This window comes from Gymnoscopelus braueri (genome assembly GCF_963280865.1).
Source record: "Gymnoscopelus braueri genome assembly, chromosome: 13".
NCBI lineage: Eukaryota > Metazoa > Chordata > Actinopteri > Myctophiformes > Myctophidae > Gymnoscopelus > Gymnoscopelus braueri.
In genome coordinates, this window is record NC_137615.1 from 19,608,466 (window position 1) to 19,633,571 (window position 25,106).

The following is a 25,106-nucleotide window of genomic DNA, read 5'->3' on the forward strand; positions in this document are numbered from 1 at the left end:
CGAGATGAGGTCCCGCTGTCTAGGGTACCGGCAGAGGTAGAGTCCGTCCAAATGCATTTTCGCAACATCGTATCCAAAAAGTAAAGGTAGTCCAAGACACCTACAGATGTTTACAATTTCTCAGGAAAGTAAAATTCAACCGACGGGATTGAAAAACCTGTTTAAAACACTTATTTAGTCAGCCTGTGCCATGATTTCCCATAGCCGAATCGGGAGCAGTACTGGCACCTGCCGTCGGGGTTTCTTCCGGGTTGAATGGCAAAACATGGCACAGGTTGACAAAATACGCGTTTTAAACGGGGTTTTCAACCCCGTCGGTAAAATTGTACTTTCCGGAGACATTGCTAATATCTGTAGATGTCTTGGACTACCTTTACTTTTTGGATACGATGTTGCGAAAAGGGTGATCTTTACTGCATTTGGACGGACTCTACCTCTGCCGGTACCCGAGACAGCGGGACGTCATCTCGGAACTATCGTGGAGAGTGAGGTTTCAAACGGGGCTACCCGGGAACCATTCGTTCGAGAGCCTGGTTGCGTTACGGTGTGTTTATGTTGGCCCACCACAAGTCTAGCATTTAGGTTAGCATGGTAGCATTATTTCGGAACAGATCGTTCCACACATACGCAATGTTAAATTGAATCAGTGTATAAACACTGTATTTACAGAGGCTGAAAACAGATCAGAATTGCTCCTGCTGTGTCCGCTAAGGTTTGAAACTAAATTCTCCTAGCCTATGAAAGTAAAAGTCAGACTCGATAAAATACATCTATGATAGTCTTGATCCATGGCTATAATTCTCCTTTCATCTTCTTAAACTATATCTGATCTTAGACTCACCAGAGTAAACAACACTGCAATGCAGTTGCCCAAGCGTTTATGACACAAAAAGCCAGAATGATATGTTTGTGGCAAACAACAGTGCGACATTTGTGTGAGATAATAATAAGCCAAGTGCGTTTCTTTGTTCCACTGTGCAATGTGCATAGATCTCCATTCTAATATGTCTGGCTCAATATCCCTTCACCTGCTCTTCTAACTATCTGCCAGGTTGGAAGTATAATTGAGTTACACCTGCTCCAGTGTAGTCAGTTTTGTAATGAGGGCGGTAAAGTAATGTTGTAAAAGTATTTATTGCATCAGTTGCAATAAAGTATTTAATGTAATGGTACTGTAATGACTGCTTGTGTGATTGAATGTCCACACTTTGTTGTTACTCAACTTTATTACATGACACTAACAGAGGCTATTATCTGGTCATAGCCCACACCAGCATAAATAACGATCCAATACTCTTGAGAACAGTATTTCCAGCCGCAGAATAACAGAGGTAGCAGGATGGAGAGAGACACTTCTCCCTGGGTACTGGGAGAAGATATAACATACCGAATCCCAACCGTGCACCCCTGCAGCTGCCAACCGCAGACTCTGCAGTGGACCCCCAGATTAGCCTGGAATCCAGTCAGCCTGGAATCCAGTCTGCCCCCAGATAGTTGTACAGGTTGCATCCATGGTTGACAGCCCATGGGTGATGGGCAGGCTTGCTCTCCTCAACAGTGGTTCTCAAACTTTTTTGGCTTCAGTACCCCGCTTTTCCTGAATCCAAGTACCCCCTTGTACCTGACTACAACATTTTGCAAAATCCATCAAAAGTACAGTTTTGATCTAAATGTGTTAAAAAAAATCTAACCTTTATACCTGCATCTGTTCCCCAAAGTTTGTTCATGTTTTATCATTAAAAAGTAAAAGACAATTTTTTCCATTTTTCACTTTCTCTCACATACCTCTGCATGCCCCCAAGAGGAAAGAGGAATAGCAAATGCAAAGATCAATGGAAATGGTTTGGGTCAAGTAAATAAATTACCACCCAAATCATGTCACCTCTGAATATATTATAGGGAATTATGGGGGCATGTATTCAACTAAATTCAAACAGGTTAGTTGTCTCTGCATGTACATAAAATGTGTATAAACTGACATTTACTTTATTTTCTACAGGACATATAAAGGCCTCATCAATGACTGCGCTTTGGTCAAATATCGTTGCTGTTTTGCCACCGGTTGAGACACAGTTTCCACTCGAATTCAGTGAGAAAGTGGAGTCAAGTGTGGTGGAGTTGCTCAAACGATCCAGGCAGCACCTGTACAGTGACACTTCAGGGGCGGATTATATGCTAAATGCTCAGATCATAATGGACTATTCATGGGAGAAACTCAATACAGGAACATGGCGCGATGTGGACAAAGAGTGGAGGCGTGTTTATTCCTATGGCTGCTTGTTCAAAGTCTCAGCCTTGTGTCACCAGGAGCCATCTGCAGAAATGATCGAACAGGCCATTAGAACTTGTGACATGGGCTTAATCATGGGTGCAGCCATCATGGACAATATCCTCCATGTCCTGGTCCAAATTCTACAGAGTGAATTAAGGAAATTTAGGAAAACTACTAAAGAAGATGATCAAAATGAACACTTTCATGCAAAGGTCAATGCCTATTCTTCATATCATACTTATTTAAAAACAAAGTGGCTGTAAATTTTAATTTAGGTTAATCTTATGTTTAATTCCCAGTTAAAGTGACATCGAACACTTTAGAATTAATTAAGAATTCCATTTTGGATTTCACAGAGATTATAATGGCGGCTTTGTCCGAACCTTCATCCAAAAGTTAGATTTTTCTGTATTTATTTTCTTATTTATTTTTTTGGACACACAGCTTGAAGCTTCCAGTCATTTTACTTCAGTGGTTAGTGTTCTGTTGCTGTTTTTCCAGTATTTTTGGATTTGATTGATCACCTCAGCAGGGGGGGGGACAACAAAAAACACACAAGACACATTTTACCCAGTAGTCTTTTAGCCACTTCTAACCTGTCATTCCTATTTTGGGAAAGTCATTATTCGTGAACATTTTCAAATATTTTCCAAAATGTTTCAAAATGATCAAAATGGCAGATCTACAAGCTCACAGCATGTCACTTCCTGATGCGTTATGAGCTTGGTTATTATTATATAGTTATTTGTTGTACGACGAAGCTTAATTCCTTAACCATGGCACCACAAACTATATATCTTTTGCCATTTCTGTCTAAATAGAAACATCTTCTCTTTATTTCCTTGACAGAAATTGAAGCTTGAATGCCCACCTGTTCCTGTAGTCGACCAAACAATGACTATTCCCCGGATACGCTGTCCTTCACTGGAGGGATTCAGGTCAAATTACCTGCTCCCCTTAAAGCCAGTTATTTTAGAAGGGATTATAGACCACTGGCCAGCGCTCAGGAACCACCTTTGGAGGTATTTATTTTACACAAGCATTGTTGCCTTCAATTTCAGGGTGTCATTACATTACATAGCCTACTACGGTCATGGTGCCCTGACTTGCAAAAATAAATGCAAACAGCTACAGTAATTACAGTTGTCTTAGCTAGCCATTTAACATTTTGTGACCCTCAATCAAATTACATTTTATAGTCATGTGGTTGTCTGACAACACAAACAGAATATATCTGTCTGTCATTTAATGTCACTATGAATTGAGTACATAAGGACCCCATTTGAAACAAGCCGTTAGGCTTTCATGGGCTTTTTAATCCTATTTAGTTGACCTATTTAAACTGTACTTTCATGTGCTTTTTCTCTGCAAACGTCTAAATAAAGTATTCAATCAATCAATCAATATGTCAATGACAACCCCTGTGGCATAATGCTATATTGAAAAAAAGAAAGAAAGTTATCACAGAAAGAAACTACATTCAAGGTTCAAGGTTCAAGGTTCAACTTTATTGTCAACAATACCATTTACAAGTAAAAGGCACGTGAAATTCATTGTGCGCTAAAAAACCAACACAGCAGCTACAGTCTCAGTAGTTCCACATTCAGACTCAATGTTATGTTAGAAACTAAGCTGCTTAATAAAAACATGTATAAGATCTAAACTACCTAAGTGCAAAAAGCTCATGTGCAAACTGCATTGTCATGGATCTAATACATTAGCCACAGACATATGGCCATATAGTCCGGGCCATGTAGTGTTCAGTGTGTGTTCAAAAGTCTTATGGTGGCCAAGAAGAAAGTACTCCATAGTCTTTGTGTGTGGCTAGCAAGGCTGAGATACCGCTTGCCTGGCCGCGGCCGCAGTGCTGGCCTGAACAGGCTGTGGCTGGGATGGTGGACGTCCCCGACAATCCGTTCAGCCTTGGCCACGCATCGCCTCTCGTATATTCCCTGGAGGGAGGGAAGCTCACCTCCGACTATGCGCTGGGCTGACCGCACTACTCTCTGTAGTGCCTTCTGTTGAAGGACAGTGCAGCTCCCGTACCATACGATGAAACCACCCGTCAGGATGCTCTCGATGGTGCAGTTGTAGAAGGACCTCAGGATACGGGGGCTGACCCTGAACTTCTTCAGGCGCCGTAAGCAGTACAGGCGTTGTTGTGCCTTTTTCACCACATGAGTGGTGTGAGTGTTCCACTTAAAGGTTTAATGACATTCACTTTTACACCACATTCAAAGTCTTTGTCCTGGTCCTTCAAAAGTGTACAAAAAGTTTTAAGTGAAAATTCCATTCCAGTGATCAATGGCAGGTGTTTTTCTCTCACATTTCTAAAGCCTTTTCCACTGCAATGAAAAAAGAAATCTTTGCCTGCGGGTGTCGCTGGTGAGGGATTTTGCCTGTCAATCATCGCCTCTGCTCCGCCCCCCCCAAAGGAAAGGATAGGGGAGGGGAGGGGCGAGGAGGAGAGTGGGCGGGATTATTCGACAGTGACCTCACTGTCGAAGGGCCAAGCTCAGATTACTTTTCAGCCTAATTATTCAGAAAACCCCAGACCACAGAAAATCCACTGAATGTTTTAAGTTCAGTTTTTTTGGGTGTAATTGAGGTCATAAAACCCCAAATAAAACATTGAAAATAAAAAAAGTGAAAATGAATGTCATGATACCTTTAAGGTCGTCGTCAATGTGTATGCCGAGGAATTTAAACCCACTGACTCTCTCCACTGCAACTCCATCGATGAGGATTGGCGTGTGCTCCCTCCTTGGCCTCCTGAAGTCAACAATTAGCTCCTTGGTCTTTCCCGCGTGGAGAGCTAGGTTGTTCTCCCGACACCACAGCGCCAGTGTATTGACCTCATCTCTATAGGCCGTCTCATTGGCGTCAGTGATCAGCCCCATGACTGTAGTGTCGTCGGCGTACTTTAATGATGGTATTGCAGCCGTGCGTGGACATACAGTCATGGGTGTACAAGGAGTAAAGGAGGGGGCTGAGCACACAGCCCTGGGGTGCACCGGTATTGAGGGTCATTGGGTCTGATGTTATGTTACCCATCCGCACCACCTGACCACGGTTCGACAGAAAGTTCAGTACCCACCTGCACATGGTCGGGTGCAGGCCTAGGTCTCTGAGCTTCGTGTCTAGTCTTGCAGGGACAATTGTATTGAAGGCTGAGCTGAAGTCCACGAACAGCATCCGCACGTAACTTTGGCAGAATCTTAGGTTGTGTACTGTAGCTACCTGGGTATGATACTATATAAGTATACATAATAAAGTTTGTATTATGTAATATATTAACTGGCATATTCTGTTTCCCCTGCTGAAAAGCCTAGAATACATAAGATCTGTAGCTGGCTGTCGGACCGTGCCTGTTGAAGTGGGATCAAGATATACTGATGAAGAATGGTCTCAGACACTCCTTACTGTTAATGAGTTCATTGATCGCTATATTTTAATAAAAGTAAGTATATCCTTATAAGGTCATTCTCACTCAGTTGGTATTGTGTATCATTTCTTTTTTCATGTGTTTTCTGTTTTGTTTTTTTGCGGATCAAACTTACCAAGGATGGAGTGAAAGTTTCAGGATATCTTGCTCAACATCAGCTATTTGACCAGGTACGGTGTGCCAACAGGTTGAAATCTTTGCATGTCTTGCACTAATACATACTGTACATACAAGGCTTAGAATTAAACCAATTTCACATGTAAAACTTTAATGCCATTGTTGTTTGTACATCCATGTTGGAAACGATTTGAGTCCAACAAGATCAACAAAGGAGAATGCCAGTGTTTTATATGTCTAATTTGTTGGATTATTTCTTTCATTCATGCTCAAATGCAGGGCAGTTCTAAAATAGGGCATGCCTGTGCAGCAAAATCCATGCACAATTAATTATGATTTTTTTATTTTAAATAAAGTGGGATCATCATATTTTTATCATTCAGATTTTTACAGCATGAAATATTAACAGAAATTACTTAAATAATCTAAATGAAGGAAATATGTAAAAAAAGATACACCACTGCTGATACCTAGTAATCCCCTAGTTATGTAATAACAACCATACATTTTGTTGTATCTCTTACAAAGCTAGGAGAAATACCAACTTACTGATTAACTTGAAAAATGGAATAATCACATCAGTTATAATGAATTAAAAACAAAATGTTGATACTCTTGTATTCTTGAGAATATCAATTGTATGATCTCTTAATTGTATTTTATATTAATAAATCAAGCTAGATCTGTACACCACTTATTTCTGCCACAATTGTAGTGAATTTGTCTTGGCTAATTTGCCCATAGAAATGAACAAAATGACTGTTATTTAATTCATGGTACCAACCTTCAAACAACTTTATCAATCCCACTAGGGGCAATTAGTTTTGAGCTGCTTATTCACCAAGAAACACAGTAACATACAAACAATACTCCAAGGAGCTAAATGTGGAATAATATTATCTTAAACATTCCCAAAAGGTAAAAATAACGTATTTAAAAAATGAGAAAGAAGAATACATTAAAAAACTACGGAGCTTCTAAAAGTTGTGTTGCCGAGGGGGTGAGCGATTTAGAATGGTGGTTAGTTTTACAAGCTGTAGCCCCCTATGGCAAGACAAATTTCACTTGCAAAAACATTTCCACGAGAAGCCAAAATGCTTGCAGCTTTCCAGAGGATTTGTTGGTTACAGAAAAAATAACTCCGGTCTCACCGTCTGTTTGTTTCCATCCATTAACCGTATTTTATTAGAAGCACATATTGTCTAATTAAAAGTGGCACGATTGACAGTTTGATCTGTGTGATGTCTCCTTAGGTACCAGAGCTGAAAGATGACATCTGCATTCCTGATTACTGTTGTCTTGGTGAGGGCGACGATGATGATATTACTATAAACGCATGGTTTGGGCCAGGTGGTACGGTGTCCCCCCTCCACCACGATCCTCAACAGAACTTCCTAGCACAGGTGATACGTTTGCTGCATTAACTTCATGAAAACATCACCCGTCAAAGATTTGTCTGGGGATTGTGATTCTGACCATTTTCTTTCATGCGTCAGGTGGTTGGAAGCAAGTACATTCGCCTATATTCTCCAGAGCACACAGACATGCTCTACCCTCACCAATCACTGCTCCTTCACAACACTAGTCAGGTAGGACAGTCTGTCTATAAAGGCATACATGGCTGGCCTGTAAATCGTTGTTGTCAGGCAGAAACCTTGTATCTCCATATTTCAACATTTGATGTATTTTTTTATTATTGTTTGTAAATTAGTATCCTACTTTGTTGTGAGCTTGTGGATCAGCAATTGTTTTGTCAACTGTTTTCACTGGTTAAGTGTGAACCAATGAAAAGTATTAACAAGAGCTTGTGACTAAATAATAACTACATAGGATCCTTTGGAACACAGCTTTTTTTTGTTCCATTTCATGAAAAGTAACGGTTTTGGACGTACAAGGTTTCCACCCTGACATGTATGTAACGACAATGTCCTCAATGCAGGTGGAGGCGGAGAGTCCAGACAAGGAAAAGTTCCCAGACTTTGTTAAAGCTCCCTACCTGGAATGTGTGCTTCGGCCTGGGGATGTTCTGTTTATTCCTGCCCGGCACTGGCATTATGTACGCTCCTTAGAACTGAGCTTCTCTGTGAGCTTCTGGTGGTCTTGAAGGTAGTTCAGATATAGAATGTGTCATACTATTTGAATACGTTTGGAGTAAAATAAAATGTAACCACTCTAGATTATCACACAATCAAGCACAGTGATAATAATATAGATATGACCAGTTACTCAAATATATCTGGACGAGAGTACTTACTTTCAAACTAAATGAGAAAATCTAAGTGAACTAAAGTCGGCTATTATTTAATCTAAAATGCAGCTGCAGTTCTATCACTAAATAGAAAAATGTGTATCTTTCATGGTTCAAAAACCAATACATCATTGAGGCAAGTGTCAAAGACTTACATGGTAAACAAGATTCTTATTTTTTTGTAAATTTCATATTTTCTAAGTGATCATTGACAATCTAAAACATTACTGTGTACTAAATAAAATATTGCAAATGTTTCCTCATAGCTCAGAGTCAGTAGCAGGCTCCATACATGTGGTGACACCAGAGGTTGAGGAAACTGCTTGGTGATGGCATTAAGATTTGTGTTAGACATCTGAGGGTAATGGTTAATTTCTAGTTATCCTTAATAAAGCAAATGCCGATGATTTATACAGTGTGAGTAAATGTTTTATGTTAAGCTACACCCTCAAAGCTTTGTTGTCAGTTAAGTGGCACAATTGACTCAAGATGACACAAAACTGCTTACTCATTATAATGTAATCAATACTCAATTACCAGTGAAGTCATATGGTACCTCTGGACCTATAACCTTTTCTGTTCCACTAAGGCTTCTTTGATTAATGGCCTCCTAATTCTTGAAATAAATCTAGAAAATACAGACTAAATCGAGTAGATACACCTTGTTCTGCAGTATAATAAAGTGAATTTTGCCTGTTATAGGTGCTGTTATAAAGTTACATTACATTAATATATACCGGTAGTTATCTTTATTTGATGTGTGCAAAACATACTACAGTATGTAGGAAAATCCAGTGCTTGATACAGGGCTCAAATAGCATTTATTAAATAACCTAATTTAATTGGAAGAAAGATTATTGATTTATGTATTTTAAAATGAATTACTTGCAGAATGTGCAAATCCTGTCAAGCAGAGCGCCATCATCTGAGCTATATGTGTGTTGTAGAGATATAATATAGCAAATATAACTTACTGTATAAATGCAATACCCAATATATACATTTGAGAGATTTATTTATAAAACGTTTTAGGCTGTAGAAAAACATAGATGCTTAAAGGAGAATTCCGGACAAATTAAGTGTTATCTTTGATGTCTCGTTACTCACCTAACGACGTGAAAAGTGGCGTTCTTTTTTTCCATATATTCCCCTGCCGTCATTTTTTAAACCCCCTCCGTTGTCATAATGGGAGCGCGTGGGTAAGGGAAATTCGTCTATTATAACCGACGCAAAGTTGTTTTTTTCTCTACTAGTATTCATAGTAGAGTCTCATGATAGTCAAACATGCGTTGAAACTATCTGCGAGGCTGCCGTCAATGGCCAGAATCTGGCAACACGAGTTGCCAGGTTCTGGAAAGAAACAAGCATCCAGTGTTAAATCGTTCGCCATTAACGGTGGCCTCGCAGGACATTTCAACGCACGTTTGACTATCATGAGACTCCACAATGACTAGCAGAAGAGAGAAAAACAACTTTGCGTCGGTTATAATAGACGAATTTCCCTTACCCACTCGCTCCCATTATGACAACGGAGGGGGTTTAAAAAATGACGACAGGGGAATATATGGAAAAAAAGAACGCCACTTTTCACGTCGTTAGGTGAGTAACGAGACATCAAAGATAACACTTAATTTGTCCGGAATTCTCCTTTAAGTGACAAATTGACAATACATTAATATGCAAAATATAAAAAAGTATAGTGATTGTCAAACATTTTCCATTTTCTATGACTAGAACGACTGAGATATCCTAACCTATATATATATATATTTTTTAAATTAAACAATGTATTGAAGATCTGCTATTTTCACTATGTGTACTATAGAGGGCTGAAGTGGTTAATATAATATCCTTGATGTATACTTTTCTTTTAACTCACAATTAATCAATTGAACAGCACAAAAGTTCAAAGGGATTCAAAACACATTTGCATCAACAGTGTCTGAAATAAAAATCCCTGAGCTGAGAGCAATAAGAGATAACATGAGAATCTTAACAAAATGCACAGCAAAACCAGAGTAGAAAACAACATTAATTATCATTAGTAGTGTATCGTGTTGTATTAGAACAGCAAAAAAGGATGTGCAAATTTCAAATCAGGTCTTGAAATGTATAACAATGCAACTCCACCTTGACATTTTGACCAGGCAGGCAGGCAGGCACATAGTAGTCAATCCTAAACATGTGTAGTGTTAACATAGGTAAAGTATTGACTGCAGTTAATAATCAAAAACACTGGTTCTCCAGGGACCCACAGGGTTCCTTGAGTCATGGGTTTTCCTTGAAATTAAGTAGTCTGAGGAACCACTGATATAAAACCACAGAACAAACTCTCCTCAATTCTGTCCGTTCCACTGAACTGCCAGCACTGAAATGGAAGGCGAATAAGCTAATAATCTTGCAGATCGATAGAGGAGTTTTGCATCCTCTCGACCAGGAAGAAGCTCAGTGTTCCAGTGAAGCCCAGGATGACCATGAATAGGAGCTGCCATGTCAGGAGCAGATACCCACTGTAGAAGAACGCCACCGCTGCAAAGATGGACTGACAGGAGGGAGCAGAAGAAAGAAAGAAAGAAAGAAAGGCGGTTAGGACTCAGTGTTGGAAAGTAACTAAGTACATGTACTCAAGTACTGTACTTAAGTACAATTTAGAGGTATTTGTACTTTACTTGAGTATTTCCAATTTCCAATACTTTTACGTCTACTCCACTACATCTCAGAGGCAAAACATTTACTTTGACTCCACTACAATTATTTGAAAACTTCAGTTACTAGTTACATTGTAGATTTTGATTATTATTACAAAACATACAGTAACCACTTCAGCCCTATATACATTTCGGCCATTTGAAAATAGCAGATCTACAAGCACACAATGCGCATTGTGAGCTTGTAGATCTGCTATTTTCGAAATGGGACATTTTGCATAATGAGTACTTTTACTTTTGGTACTTTAAGTACATTTTGATACCAATACGTTTGTACTTTTACTCAAGTAAATTTTGAATTCCAGACTTTTACTTGTACAGTAACAAAGTATGTCTACATTGCAGTATTGATACTTTTACTTAAGTAAAACATTTGAGTACTTTTTCCACCACTGACTGCAGCTCTCGGTTCACTTCTTAGCAATTATTCTATCGATTACATTTAGATTAATCAAATAATGTAGAAGTGTGTTTTAATTGTTTTTGAAAGATCAACAAGTCAATTAACCACTTAAGCATTATTTTATACTTCGTCCGTCACACAATGGTGTCATTTTATGTATTTATTTATTTTTACCTTTATTTATACAGGTGAAGTCCCATTGAGATACAAGATCCCTTTCACGAGGGAGCCCTGTTATTAAATGATCCAATATTTATTTGTTTTTCTAAAAACAATCTATCGAATCGATCAGTTCGATTTAATAGATTATAAGAGGCAGTTATAAATTCATTTGGGATAATCGTGCGATTGTCCAAGTGTCACAGAACATGAACGGTGAAAGGAGTAAAACCTGATATATTAGCTTTTTTTGAATGAATGGCCTACTTCATCATACAAGAGTGTTGCACAAAAGTAGTGAAAATAGCAGATCTACAAACGCCTCGCAATGCGCAAGGCGTTTACTTGTGAGCTTGTAGATCGGCTATTTTAATTATTTTAATTAAAAAGAAATAACAAAAAAGGAATGGTTTTGGACATACAAGGTTTCCACCACACCGACGATATTCTCCTTTTAGTAGGCATAATGTACAGTAAACTTGAAAAAGAGAACGTGAGCAGTCTTAGAGTCTTTGTACAGTAGGTAGTTCTCCAGTAACTTGACAAAAATCACCAGCACTCTCTTAAAGTCCTTTTAGGCTCTCTTTATTTATTTAATGACCCAGCAGCAGCAGCAGCAGCGGACATTTCGTCCGGAGCCTTCCTCAGCATGATAAACGGGATTATCGCGCTGAGGAAGGCTGCAGCCGAAACGTCTGCTGTTGCTGCTGCTGCTACTGGGTGATTAAATAAATAAAAGAGCCTAAAAGGACTTCAAGTGAGTGCTGGTGATTTTTGTCAAGATAATGTACAGTAAAATCATGTTGATTATGGAAATGTTGCCGTTGTTCTTTCCCAAATACACAGTAAAATCTTTGTTCTTATGTTTTTCTTCATTTTAGTTTTTAGAAAATCTTTTTTAATTACGGTATTCCTCTTGGAGCACAGTAGAGTGAAGAAAAGTTAAAGATGGAGAGGTGAATTTGCTCTAGCCTAATTTATACTTCATCATATAATGGTGTCGCTCGCAGAAAATAGCTAGTCTACAAGCTCACAACACGTTGATTTGACAAACCTACAACTCAATTCAACTTTGCTCATCTCCATTCACAAAAATAGTACGCTTATTCGCTTAATACTAACTCAGGGTTACCTGGATGAATTTGAAGATGGCAAAAGCAGGTCCGCTTTGCTCAGCATATGCTCGGCCCAGTATGCTGTACAGTTGTGTGTTGAAACAGCTGTCACCAAGTCCAAGCAAGAAGCTACACAGCATAGCAATGGACACACTATGAAAGAAAAGATCACAGGCTAAGCAAAAATGGCAATGGCCTTAAGGCAGGTACAGACTGGAAGACCTTAAAGTGGTCGGGGGGTCATCTGATCGTTAAGCATTACACACTGCAGGAGTTTATTTCTTGAAATCGGCTGTCATAATATCGTTGTGGTCTTCACAACAGGATTGATCCCCGACAAGGGCTGACACACTGTAGGATAGTTCACTAGGATGCTATCTCCAGAGTCAGACCCAATACATACATTTGAGTTTATTCCAATTCATTTTAATCGACGTATCCCGTGATATGCCTCTCTCCCTCTCCCCCCTCTCTCGCTCTTTCTCTCTCTCTCTCTCTCCCTCTCTCTCTCTCTCTCTCTCTCTCTCTCTCGCATGTCAAGTGCGCAGAAGCCGTCAGTGACAGCGTTGCCATGTCCGCTTATTATAAGCGACTTTGGGCTTGTTTTTCTGTAGAGTTGCTTGTAAATATTGGTTGTTGCGGGGTGCATTTTTTGGGCTTATTTGTGTAGTTGCTTATTTGGCCTTGTTTCCTAATGTTGTTTAAACCAGTGGTTTAAACAACACATAATATGTATTTGTCCGCAGACCCCCCTTCTGTAAATATGTTGTGCCATCATAGACCCCCATACAAGATTTGTGTGGATTTGGAAAATATTCCATAAATTTTCTCAAGATTTTTATTTGAAAATAGCTGCGACGCGTTGTGAGCTTGTAGATCGGCTATTTTCAAATATCCAATGTATTTGTAAATAGGTTTAAAGTGCTCAAGTGGCCTTTTCTTGGGCTTGTTTTCATAGACCTGGTTGCTTATTTCTCTCGCAACATCTGGCAACGCTGTTCATAACACCGTGCACATGCTGCACACACACACACACACACACACACACACACAGAGCTCGCTCTTGCTCTCACTCTCTGTCTGTCTGTCTCTCTCTCTCTCTCTCTGTACAATTCCTCTAAAATAAACAGCCCACCAGGCTCGCTCACTCTCTCATTTTGTTTTATAATGTTAACTTAATACAGGACTGGACGGTAATATTGCGGTAGGGACTGTTTGTTGTGGTCAGATCCAGCGACGCTCCCCTGGCCACGGTGGCTGTAATGTGCTCTCATTGGCTGTAGCGTGGATCTCCTCGCAGACCCTTTCATAATGTATGATACTGTCCGATCTCCTGTCTGGGACAGAGCTGAATATCTAACATGGTAGTTATCTGAAAACGGTCGGAAAGCCGTCGCAGAGCGGATAATCGCGGCCACATCGTCTCGCGGAACCTTTCACACAGAGCGAGCATTATCTCGCAGATCAAAGGCCGATCTGCGTCAGATCGGGAGGTTTTGTCGGCGAGCGCCAAAAAATGTCGGCGACAGCAATCTCGGACCAAATCTCCTGCAGTGTGTACGAGCCCTTACTGTTGTTCGAATATGCATACATTGACAAGACTATTTGAGAATTAAACTACCGTACCTCGGTGTAAGATATGGCCGGTGCTGTGTGCTAGTTTTGAACACAACTGGGGCATCATCAGGTATGTTGAGGAAGATTAAATAGAAGGCAATGAAATGCACAACCATTCCTAGAAAGACCACAGAGGTCCGTCGGAAGCGATTGTTCTTGCACATGAGTCCAAAAAGCCCTCCGCCTGATGAGGATACATACAAAATCAAAACATGCTGTCAGACACAGGATTTTAAGTCTTGCGTTGCCATATGATCGGAGATCTCCACCTACCTGTGGTGACTTCTACTGTAAATGTAAGCTAGTTGCGAGAATGGCCGCTAACAGACTGCTTTGGAAAATAAATCAAGTCACCACCTCAATATGAAGGATCGCCCTATGGTCTTTTTACATTGGTTCGCAATGCAGTTATTTCTTAAATGTTTTTCAAGATTTGTATAGGAAGGGGGCGTGTCTGATAAAATGAATATCAAATATCTAAATACTGAATCAAGCAACTTAAAAACGGTCTGGGGGGCTCACAAAAGCCTGAGTAGACCATAAAATGACCCATTTCTTTTTTGGAAAGTGAAATATCCCTTTAACTTAGGTCTATCAACTTACCGACTATTTCTCCAACTCCTACCACAATACCAGAGATCCCAATCAGGCCTTTTGCGTCCTCTCCAAAATCGGTAGTTGCCCCAATGCAAGTTCCATACACGCCACTGTAAAAAGACAACTCCAGACCTACAGAATGGAGGGGACATGCTGTTTGCTGCAAGCTTTTTTGGGAGGGTGTTAAAATATTTAACCAACTTATAATAAGCACTCTTCTTTCTTACCACTGTAGGCCATGCAGCAGCTCAGGAGCAGTATAGTTTTAGACTTCAGAAGTTGTAGGATTGTCCCTGAGGATAAACAGAAATATCAGACACTGTTTTGATTGGCTAATAAACACATTATAATAACTATACAGTATAATTGTAGTGCAGATCAAGATGTTTAATGTATCAAGAGTCTGGCAAGATGGGGCAACATCACTCATCTGTAAGTATATTCAAATACATACAGCTGACTTAAAAATGTTCAATATCCAGATAAAAGGTGCGTCAAGATTCTTTGTATACAATGATTAGTGTAGTGTTCCATCCAACTTACTGAATTCTGACTTGGCATCTTTTACAGCAGTGTTTGCTCTCTCCTTATACCTATACAACACACAAAAAATAGTTATATCCTTTGCAGTATTCACTAAACTCTACTTGCTGGTGTATCGTAATAATAATAATCATAAATGGTAACTTTGTTGACAAAGTGCTTTACAAAACACAAATGAGGAATAGTTCAAAGGACTTGTATAGTAGGTACTGTAGTATGTGGAGCCTTTTGCATTTGTGTTCAGTGGCATCTACTATACCTTCTGAGTTACCATGCTCAGTCTACTGTGCAGAATGTGTGTTGCAGCATTAACAGCAGTTGTTCTCAAAGTGTGGTCCGGGGACCCTCAGCGATCCCCAGCTAAATGACTGATAGTTAACCCATTAAGACCTGAAGCTGATTTGGTCGGGCGAACCCCCATCTCAAAATATTTTGTTCCAGGGACCCCCAGATGCAAAGATTTGAGTTAAAAATGTTCGCTTTAAAAGAATATATATATTCAAAGATTTGCACATATTTTCACAATTAAAAAAAAAATAACACAGTAGGAAACAAATGGACCTTACAGATGTGTAACTCCAATTGTACAAATGGAACCACTCAGAGTTAAATTAACACTGAGGATTGTACAGCATAGATTGGGGTACCAGAGATAAAATAGTGTATGAAATGGGGGTCTGTGGCTGGTTACCGAATACAAATATCCACTCACATCATGTGAACTGAGAGTAAAGACTGTCCCTCGTCCTCAGAGAGCATGTCGTCCTGGTGATCTGGCCTCCTCAGTACCAGGAAGCTCAGTGTACCAAGTACCGATGTGACCAGCAGAGATAAAAATATGTTTTTTCTGCTCCTGTCTGAAAGAGAAGCATTCGACTAAATGGTGATTAACATCTTAAAACTACTTAGCATGAGTACAGTCAGTACACAGTAATATCCCCAGTGTTAACGTGTCCATTTGTAATTCAGAGAGAGAGTACTTATGACTTTTAACCCATTTTGGGCGGGAACCCCTATTTGTAACTATACCTTTCAGGACGGGAACCCCTTCTGGGGTTCCTGTTGCTATGTACAGTATATCGCAACATACATTTGTTGTAATTTTTTAATAAATATTTGAAGTTTTTCAGAAAACTTAGGTCAAGATTTAGAAGGTGTTTTTAGCAATGGGTTCCACTACACTACAAAGTAAATTATTGTACTTTTTCTCCACTACATTTCTTGGAAGGGAAAAAGTACAATTAACCACTTAAGATAAATAACAGATCTGCAGATCTACAAGCTCACAACTGTTGTGAGTTTCTAGATTGACTCTAGTTGAGTAATAATATTTGACCAGAAGTATCTACACTTTGACTCAAGCACTGAGTACTTTGTCCAACACTGCTCGTTAGGGTCCATTTCTAGTCCCATAAGGTTCCATTTTTAAATGAGATATTTGTACTTTGTACTTTTAAATTAGTATTTTACTGAGTAAAATACACCTTTGTATTGAAATAATGACAATATTTGCCAGTAAAATGTTTTCATTACTTTAATTGAATCCTACCTGATATTTCCACGCTTCCTTTCCAATCAAAATAGATGTACAGATTCCCAAACACCATGCTGCAAATGAAAAATGTATAATTAATTGTGGCTTATTTAAATAAGCCAGAATTATGCAGATCATCATTCTCATAAATATGCTCTGTTTCATTGGTGGGTGTATTATATCGTAGCTGTCGGGTGGAAACCTTGCATGTCCAAAACAGTTCCTTTTTCATGATTATTTTTAAAGACATTTCTCGACTAATTGAATACACAGGACCACAATGGAAATAAGCCCTTTGGGCTTTTTTGTGTTATCCATGTACCCATGTACCTTTTTTGCAAACTGTTAATAATGTATTCAATCAATCAATCAAAGCCTGACACTCAGCCTGAATTTTCATTTCATTTCAGTCCATTATTCCGTCTGAAAGCTGTCTCAGTGCAGCTGTTTTCTGAGATGGGGCGTGGCCAAAGTGGGACTCTTTGGCGACTGGTTCATACTGGATCATCCCCGTCCCCATTGGGCCGGATAGAATTTCAACCGAGAAAACCCCACCTTCGACAGCGTCACCATAGAGTTAAGAATAAGCACCAGACCTCTGAAGCGTGGCTAGCGATTTAGGGGCTGGAGCCAGGCTAAAATACATTGTAAAATAGTGGGGGGAAAGCCAATCTACAAGCTCATAACGCATTGTAAGCTTGTAGATCGGCCATTTTCACTACTTTTGTGCGACACTCTTCACTCTTGTATGATGAAGTAGGGTGTTAATTTATGAAACAACATAAAAAGTTGAAATATGGAGATACAAGGTTTCTGCCTTACAGCAACAATATGTTAAATGGTCATTAGAAATTGTGTGAAACGTTAAAATAGAAACACTATTTTGTGATTGTTATGCTGCATAAATAAATAAATAAATAGATAAAAACACTAGCACTCCTAACACTTACTGTACCTGCACTGTAAGAGAGCCCAGAACATTCCTGTGTTCCTGTTGATAGTGGATGCTTCTGAGTTCTCTACCAGGAAGTGTCCCTGAGCTGTCCAAAGAACTGTAATGAGTGAAATGAAATCAAAATTAAGACCAAATTAATCAATTAAGTCCATGTCTCACATTAAAAATGGCCTCTTTAAGTTCATACGGTTCCTGGTGATGATTTAGGTAAGCCATACTGACCCTGTACCGTAACAAACACAAAACCCTGCTTCATTATGCCTTCCACAAAACATGAAGGAGAGCCAATAATAATAATGATAACAAGAAAAAGTGCTCCTCGGAGCACAGGTCTCCACCAGGTCAGCTAGGTTATTGTGGAACAGCAATGTTCGGAATTCGCCAATCAGAATGGAGTATGAAAGATCGGACAGATCCATCTTGATCACATGACCATAAAGATGATGTGTACCTATGTGCGTGATGTTTGGACGAAATCTGTATGAGTAGGGCTAATATCCAAAAATCGGTTTAGCAAAAATCGGCCTCCTGGTGGCGCTATAACAGGACAATGTGAAAAGGGTGGCATTTCTTACTCGGCCTAGTGGGAATGTGCGTTCAAAGTTTCACGGCAATCGGACGCTGCGTTCATGATTTGAGGCATTTTGTTCAAAACGGACCACTTTTGCAAAGATCGGCCTCCTGGTAGCGCTATAACAGGCCGATGTGAAAGATCCAGGGAGTGTGTGTGCACAGTTTTATGTCGATCGGGCCCACAGTGTTGGAGATTAGCTGTCCACAGACAGACGGACGGATGGACAGGGTGCAAAACACAGTCTCGGCCATGCCTTCGGCCTGGTATAGAGACAATAACTTTACAGAGCACTTATCAAACAAGGTTACACAATGCTTTTTTTAAAATGATGATGATGATGATAAAATAAATGACTATAACGATACCTCTGATGTCATTGCAGAGGATTAGAGTATGATAACCTTCAACTAATACAGGTTATGCTGTGAACATTCATCAAAGTATAACCAGCAGACCCTGAATACATTATCTAACCCCATAGGATTTGAACATGCCTATGCTGTGTAAGCAAATACTATTTGATCTTTTCTGTGATAGCAAACTAGTTGTCTGGGGAAATATGCCACATTGCCACAAGCACTGAGCTTACAGTACATGCTGGATTATTTCACCTCTGAGTAGTGTCTACTGAGCACCATTTGAAAGTGTCCTACTGTAACTTTCAATTTTGTGTCCTGGTTCTGTACCGGAAGTACAGAGCTGCAGGAAGTTCCGGTAGGCTGGGCAACATGTATTCCTGTAATTCCTGTACTTGTAAAGATGCTTTCGGCAATAGTTCTTTTCCAGACTTTATCTCCTGAGAGATAAAACTGGGAACATGGTTAATGGATTGAGAAAGTAAGCCCAGCTCAAACAGACTCAGCTACCCACAGCATGCAAAATCGGTGAAGAGAATGGTAAATAAATTATGGTCTGCATTTCTTTAGCGCCTTTATCCTTTACCTTCCTCATCGGGAGCAGTTATGTGCTCAGTATCTTGCTCAAGGACACCCAGGAAGAGCCAAGTAGTAGTAGTAGCAAAAGTGTGTTTTGAAGAAAATGCAAAATGGCATAACATCTTATTAGGCGGAAATGGCCATTGGCTTGTATAGGTTGTTCTGTCATGATCCGATAAATCCAGGGGAAAATAAATGTTGACTGTATGACCTACAGTTCAAGAGTCCTGTAGACTCTATAGGCAAAGCTGAATTCGAACCCCTAGACTATAGACTGGTTCAAATCCGGCTTTGTTGGAGTGTCTATACAAACACAATTGACCCATGTTCGGGGGAAGGGAAGCCGAGCAGGGAGGGTGATATTTGTCACTGCACATACTCCATAGGGGCTGCGGCGGCACCTGTAAGCAGGGAGTGTTGGGCGGGAGGAGTAGGACAGACGCTCTAGTCTACGTCCTCCCCGGTGGGGACTCCTCACTGGCAAGTGAGCCAGTAGGTTACAACAGCAGTGTCAACACACAGGCTGTGTGTGGGCAGGAATTAATTGGCATACCGATTAAATCGGGGAGAAAAGGGGGTAAAAAGTAAATAAATAAACAAAATGTAAAGCGGCCTGGTATAGCGCCACGATGAGGCCGATTTTAAGAATTGGGGTTCCTTGGCCTACTGGCAGCCTGCACGAAATGTTTTATGCTGATTGCTCCAGCAGTTTCCGAGATTAGTTGCACACAGACAAACACACACAAACCTAATCTTTGCCTCCCAGCCTGGAGGAAATAGTAATAGCCATTCATAATCCTATTGATAATAATGGAGTTTGTGTGCATCTTCTCATTCATTAACAGCCTATACACGAATGTACTGTATATCACCATGAAAACTGCTTCCAATGCTGTGACTATAGCACCATGAAAACTGCTTCTAATGCTGTGACTTCAACTGCAAAAATAAAACAATAGTAGCTACTTTAACAGCAAAAAACAGTAGGAGCTATCCTGTGTTATCCCATTCAAGTTCAGCATAATCTGGATTGAACAGGTTGAAGAGGCGCTACCTCTAAACGGAATGCTTGAAAAGGTTGCCTGTATGTATGTACACATTATAAATGTTTTGAGGTAGGTGACTCCTAAAACATAAAAATGTTATGGTCAATGTAAAAAAATATGTGATATACACTATATAAATAAATAATAAATGCAGCCCCACCAGTAAGCGTCATACCTTGTACAATATATGTAAATAAAACACAATAAAGCCTAGAGCTTATTTGTGGTTGTTTGGGTGTAGGTGTGTTTAAATCAGTGGTTCTCAAAGTGGGGTCCAGGGACCCTCAGGGTTCCTTGATGGGGTTCCAAATGGACCCTTACAGGTCTGTAACATAAAGAGTGTACAAATACGGGTCCATGTGGTTCCATTGGTACTCTCTCAAGAGTTATGGGGGTCCTGATTTAAATGTTAGTGTTTGAGTGAGTACGTTGAGCACATTAGTGTAAATTGAACTTACTGGCAGCTCCTATTCCAATTAGTACGGAGGTGAAGTAGAAGGACCATGTTGATGGGATGATGAACACAGCTATGTAACCACTACAAGACAAGATGGATAATAGTGATAATGTTCCATTATTATAAATGTGCGGGAAAATATCACATGGGAAGTATATTTACCTGTAAAGCATACCACTTAAGAACATAGAAAGCCGTGGTCCAAGTACTGCAACAACCGTAGGAGCAAGTAAATTTGAGAAGGAAAAAACTCCATAGATGATTCCAAGGCTGTTGAGGAGAGGAGAAAACCTTGAACATATATTTAAACATATATAAAATCCGCAGTAGTAAGAGATACAAATATTTTAACCAATCTGTATGGTAGAGTATGTTAATACATTTATAAATATAGTACATCTGCAATAGCTGGAGGTCAGAGAGGCAAACCGGTGACTTTCTGATTACCAGACGGCCTGTCTCTCTCTACCCACTAAGCTATGGCCACCACCTTATGGATTGCAGCTTTAAATTAACAAGGATTTACGTGCAGGCTATATAGCCTATTTCAGTGGTTCTCAAACTTCTTAATTTCAAGGACCACCAGTTTGGTATAGGGCTCTAACTGTCAGTTATTTTCTGAGCGATTATTCTATCGATTAATTTTTCAATTAATCAAATAATAGGGAAGCACGTATTTTATTTTTTGGGGGGGGGGGTTATATCTATGAATCGACCACTTAAAGTGTATTTTATACTTCATCACGCAACGATTTTGTGCAGAAATAGTGACAATAGCAGATCTACAAGCTCACAACACGTCGCATCACGTTGTGAGGTTGCAGATCTACTATTTTTACTATTCTTAAAACGTTTTGAAAGTTTTTGCCTATGACATCCCCAAAATAGGGATCAGTTATTAATCGATTTTTATAATCAATTAAATCAATGTGTTTAATTAGTGTGGTTGCCCGAATGGGCAACCAGACTATAGTACTCTACCGACTTTATTCTAGATAAACTTTTTTCTTATTCGCTATTTCTCCCACAGTTTATTTTTCCCAATTTTGTGCCATATGTCAAATTGACCGGCTTCACCGGGAATCGACTGCTTGTACCTTGCTAAGAGATAGTTTAATTGATATTGATTTATTAGTGCATAAAATTTCCCCATCCACTTTAATGGGAAAATGAAAAAACGCCCATTCAAGTATTTTTTTCTCAGAAACTGTAAGGGCTAGAGTTAAAAGACTTTGAGGGGAGGTTCATAGTTTATTGCCAAATTATTATACAACATTTCACACCAGTCGGCCACATGGTGGCGCTATAACAGCCCACTTTACGTTTTGGCCTATAACTCTTGAACCGTAGGTCGTAGAATAAAAACATATTTTCCCCTGGATTCCTTGGGTCATGACGCAACTCCCTATATAGGCCACGCCCATTTGCGTCAGGATGGATTTTCCGCCATTTAGAATTTTCTTCAAAACACACTTTTAGCTCCTCCGCCTACAGATTTTGTCCACATCTCACCAAAATCGGTACACACGATCTATGGACCCATGCGATAAACACACCCAAGCGGAGTTTTGATAGTCAATACCGTTCGGCCGTAATTGATTCCAAAGTTAGCGGGAGGGGCCTGTTTTACAAAAAATGCCACAAAACGCGAACGAAACGTCCAGTCAATCCCAAATTTGAATCACATATCGAGGGTGGTTTACTCAACTAATCCCCAAAAGCATTTCCAATTTGACCTATAGGGGGTGCCACAAATGCGCAAAATGTAACCGTTTGACACAAAAACATGATTTTTGGAGGGATCAGTTCTCTCAAAAAGAAAAGCAAGTGATCTCAGGAGTGACATGACGATGTCATTGGCCCGCTACATTTGTGGGAGGGGCCTGTTTCTTTAGTGGGAGGGGCCTATTTCCTCAAATGAAAACGGCACGCGTCACGAACGCGGGATCCGATCGGCGCCGAATTCGAATCGCGCGGCCTCCGACGGTATTCCTCCAGGCGTATTCCTCGAGTCCCGGCGGCCGCGACCCGCGACCGCCGTCGGCGCAACCACACTTTGCAATTTCCCAGAATTGCGACGCGTCTAGTTAACTGTTGCACCCCTTATGCATTAGGCCATGGGCCCCCATAATTCAGAGAATGTATACAAAATTGTGCACTCTCTCTGAGTTACAGACCTGTGAGGGTCCATTTGGTTCTTAACTACGTAACAATCTTTTTGCTGGGGACCCCCTGGAACCCCCTCAAAGACCCCTGGGGGTCCCCGGACCCCACTTTGAGAACCACTGGCCTATTTGAATCAAACTGACATAGCCTACCTGTGGTAGCCACTTCCAGTGAAAGTATCATTCCCCAGACTTTTGATCACGGTTTGCTAGAAAGAAATGAGCAGGAATCATTAGAACTGAAAGTATATCATGCTCCAGACATTTGATCACAGTTTGCTAAAATAGAAAGAAATATAAATGCAGGAATCATATTCGAACTGAAAAACTAAATGTCGGGTGATGTGTAATATGGGATGATCACAGTGGTGGAAAGTAACTAAGTACATAATACTCAAGTACTGTACTTAAGTACAGCTTTTCAGTACTTTTACTTTTCACTACATCTCGGAGGCAAATATTGTACTTTTACTCCACTACAATTATCTGAAAACTTTATTTACTAGTTACTTTGTAGATTTAGATTATTATTACAAAACATACATTAACCACTTCAGCCCTACATTTCAGCCATTTGAAAATAGCAGATCTCAAGCTTAGGTCTGCTATTTTCAAAGGATTTTATGACCCATATTTGGAAAGTTGTGAAATGGGACATTGTGCATTTAAGTATATTTTACAATACTTTTGTGCTTTTACTCAAGCACATTTGGAATACTGGTACTTTCACTGATAACAGAGTCTACACTGTGGTATTGCTACTGAAGTACAAAATGTGAGTACTTCTTCCACCACATGCACATTAGAGCTGAAAAACAAAATCTCGGGTGACGTGTATATCTATGGCAGGGATGATCACGAGTAGTAGGGTCGTCTGACAGGATAATTTATTTGAATGATGACGAAAATGAGAAACACGAGACGCGCCTGACTCAGGGTCCCGTCTCACACAATGCATGGACTGCTTGTTGTAGCCTCCGAAAAAAATGCTATCATTTTTGTCATATTGAAAATAAATCATCTATCACGTATTATTAACATAATTTCTAATTAAGTAAAACATTAATACAATAATAAATTGTGCCACATCTCTGTCAGAAAACTAATTTCTACAGGCCAGTCATTCAAAATAATTGTATTAAAAAGATATCTTCAAAAATGAAACCAAGAAGCTTCCCAAACAACCTCAACAGAGTTGGGTTACACAGTCATTACAGAGATATTATAGATAACAACGTTTTGTGACTTACTTCAATGTTTCCGCAAGTCGTGAAGGCTGTAAAAATGAACAAAAACCCCACGCCTAAAATCACAACGTTGAAAGTTCTCCTGTCAGCCATGGCTTTTATAGATATCTTAACAAAAAACACCCTATTATTTGGGTGATGCTGCTGCCGCCAATACGTTGTGTGGAAGAAGAGGCATTTGAGCTACAAAACGAGGCAGAGAGACACCCATGGGTGTGATATTTTCATTCAGCACGCTGCTGTAAACATAACAACAACAACAACAATAGATCCAATAGATCCAGGTTTGGACGCAGTCGAGCGCGTATAAAGTTCAACGTGCTGAGTTGACTAGGTTGCTATACAACAAACTGTTGAAGAGAATACGCGAAAAGGCTCTATAGAGCGCATGAGATGTTCACATCCAGTGTATTTGTGGCTTCATCAGCTCCCGTCTGGCTGATTTCTAGCATGACAACTTGTGACTTTGATTAAAAACGATGGTTCATCCTCTTTGCTACTGCTTCTCCAACTTCGTCTTCTTCTTCTTGTACAATTGTGGGACAGTGTGGGCGTTGCTGCCTGCCAGAGGTGATGCAAGCAGATGCAAGGGATAAATTAGCCACGGATCACAAGACGGCATGACCGTCATGGATGGACTTCAACATAGTGTTTGCACTTTCTCCCTTTTTGGTTCGTACATCTACATAAACGTTCAAATTTCAAATATAAAGTGCTTACCCTATTGCCACGGATGTTACAATTATGTTCGGGCCCTGAAAAGTATCCGTATGCTCGGTATTGTTCAATAAAAAGTATTTTAATCCGATCATTGGCCATTTTTTGTATAGAGTTATAATGTATCAGAGCGAATACACCTCCTAACCAATAGGGTTGCGCCGTTGCGTGGTTGAAAGCATATGAACAAAATGGCCACCAATCGGATTAAAATGCTTTTTATTGAACAATATTGAAACTAAGGGTATTTCT

At 39.9% G+C, this 25,106-nt stretch overlaps 2 protein-coding genes across 2 annotated transcripts; one reads left to right on the top strand and one right to left on the bottom strand.

The window, feature by feature from the left end:
* The first annotated feature begins 576 nt into the window (after positions 1-576).
* Positions 577-8,744, top strand: kdm8 (lysine (K)-specific demethylase 8). Its single transcript, XM_080447979.1, has 8 exons — positions 577-712; positions 2,000-2,484; positions 3,122-3,294; positions 5,600-5,732; positions 5,837-5,887; positions 7,088-7,237; positions 7,331-7,423; positions 7,774-8,744. The coding sequence occupies exons 2-8, from the start codon at positions 2,020-2,022 to the stop codon at positions 7,936-7,938; spliced, it is 1,230 nt and encodes a 409-aa protein (XP_080304105.1). The 5' UTR covers positions 577-712; positions 2,000-2,019; the 3' UTR covers positions 7,939-8,744.
* Positions 8,745-9,582: 838 nt separating this feature from the next.
* On the bottom strand, positions 9,583-24,630 carry LOC308099279 (UNC93-like protein MFSD11). The gene is made up of 13 exons (XM_080447978.1): positions 24,141-24,630; positions 23,044-23,099; positions 20,888-20,995; positions 20,727-20,806; positions 17,714-17,810; positions 16,774-16,832; positions 15,937-16,081; positions 15,225-15,274; positions 14,909-14,974; positions 14,688-14,813; positions 14,094-14,268; positions 12,485-12,620; positions 9,583-10,624 (listed from the first exon to the last, which is right to left on the bottom strand). Exons 1-13 carry the CDS (start codon positions 24,228-24,230, stop codon positions 10,472-10,474), a joined length of 1,341 nt encoding a protein of 446 aa, XP_080304104.1. The 5' UTR covers positions 24,231-24,630; the 3' UTR covers positions 9,583-10,471.
* Positions 24,631-25,106: the final 476 nt, after the last annotated feature.

What these genes read in the sequence shown, in the direction of transcription:
- kdm8 (XM_080447979.1), top strand. Translation starts at nt 2,020, where the DNA reads ATGACTGCGCTTTGGTCAAATATCGTTGCTGTTTTGCCACCGGTTGAG. An exon ending in AACAGAACTTCCTAGCACAG is followed by an intron (nt 7,238 to 7,330) that starts GTGATACGTTTG and finishes TTCATGCGTCAG; the next exon opens with GTGGTTGGAAGCAAGTACAT. An exon ending in TCCTTCACAACACTAGTCAG is followed by an intron (nt 7,424 to 7,773) that starts GTAGGACAGTCT and finishes TCCTCAATGCAG; the next exon opens with GTGGAGGCGGAGAGTCCAGA.
- LOC308099279 (XM_080447978.1), bottom strand. Translation starts at nt 24,230, where the DNA reads ATGGCTGACAGGAGAACTTTCAACGTTGTGATTTTAGGCGTGGGGTTT. An exon ending in TGGGCTCTCTTACAGTGCAG is followed by an intron (nt 16,833 to 17,713) that starts GTACAGTAAGTG and finishes TTTCATTTGCAG; the next exon opens with CATGGTGTTTGGGAATCTGT. An exon ending in CGGCCATATCTTACACCGAG is followed by an intron (nt 12,621 to 14,093) that starts GTACGGTAGTTT and finishes TTTCTTTCATAG; the next exon opens with TGTGTCCATTGCTATGCTGT.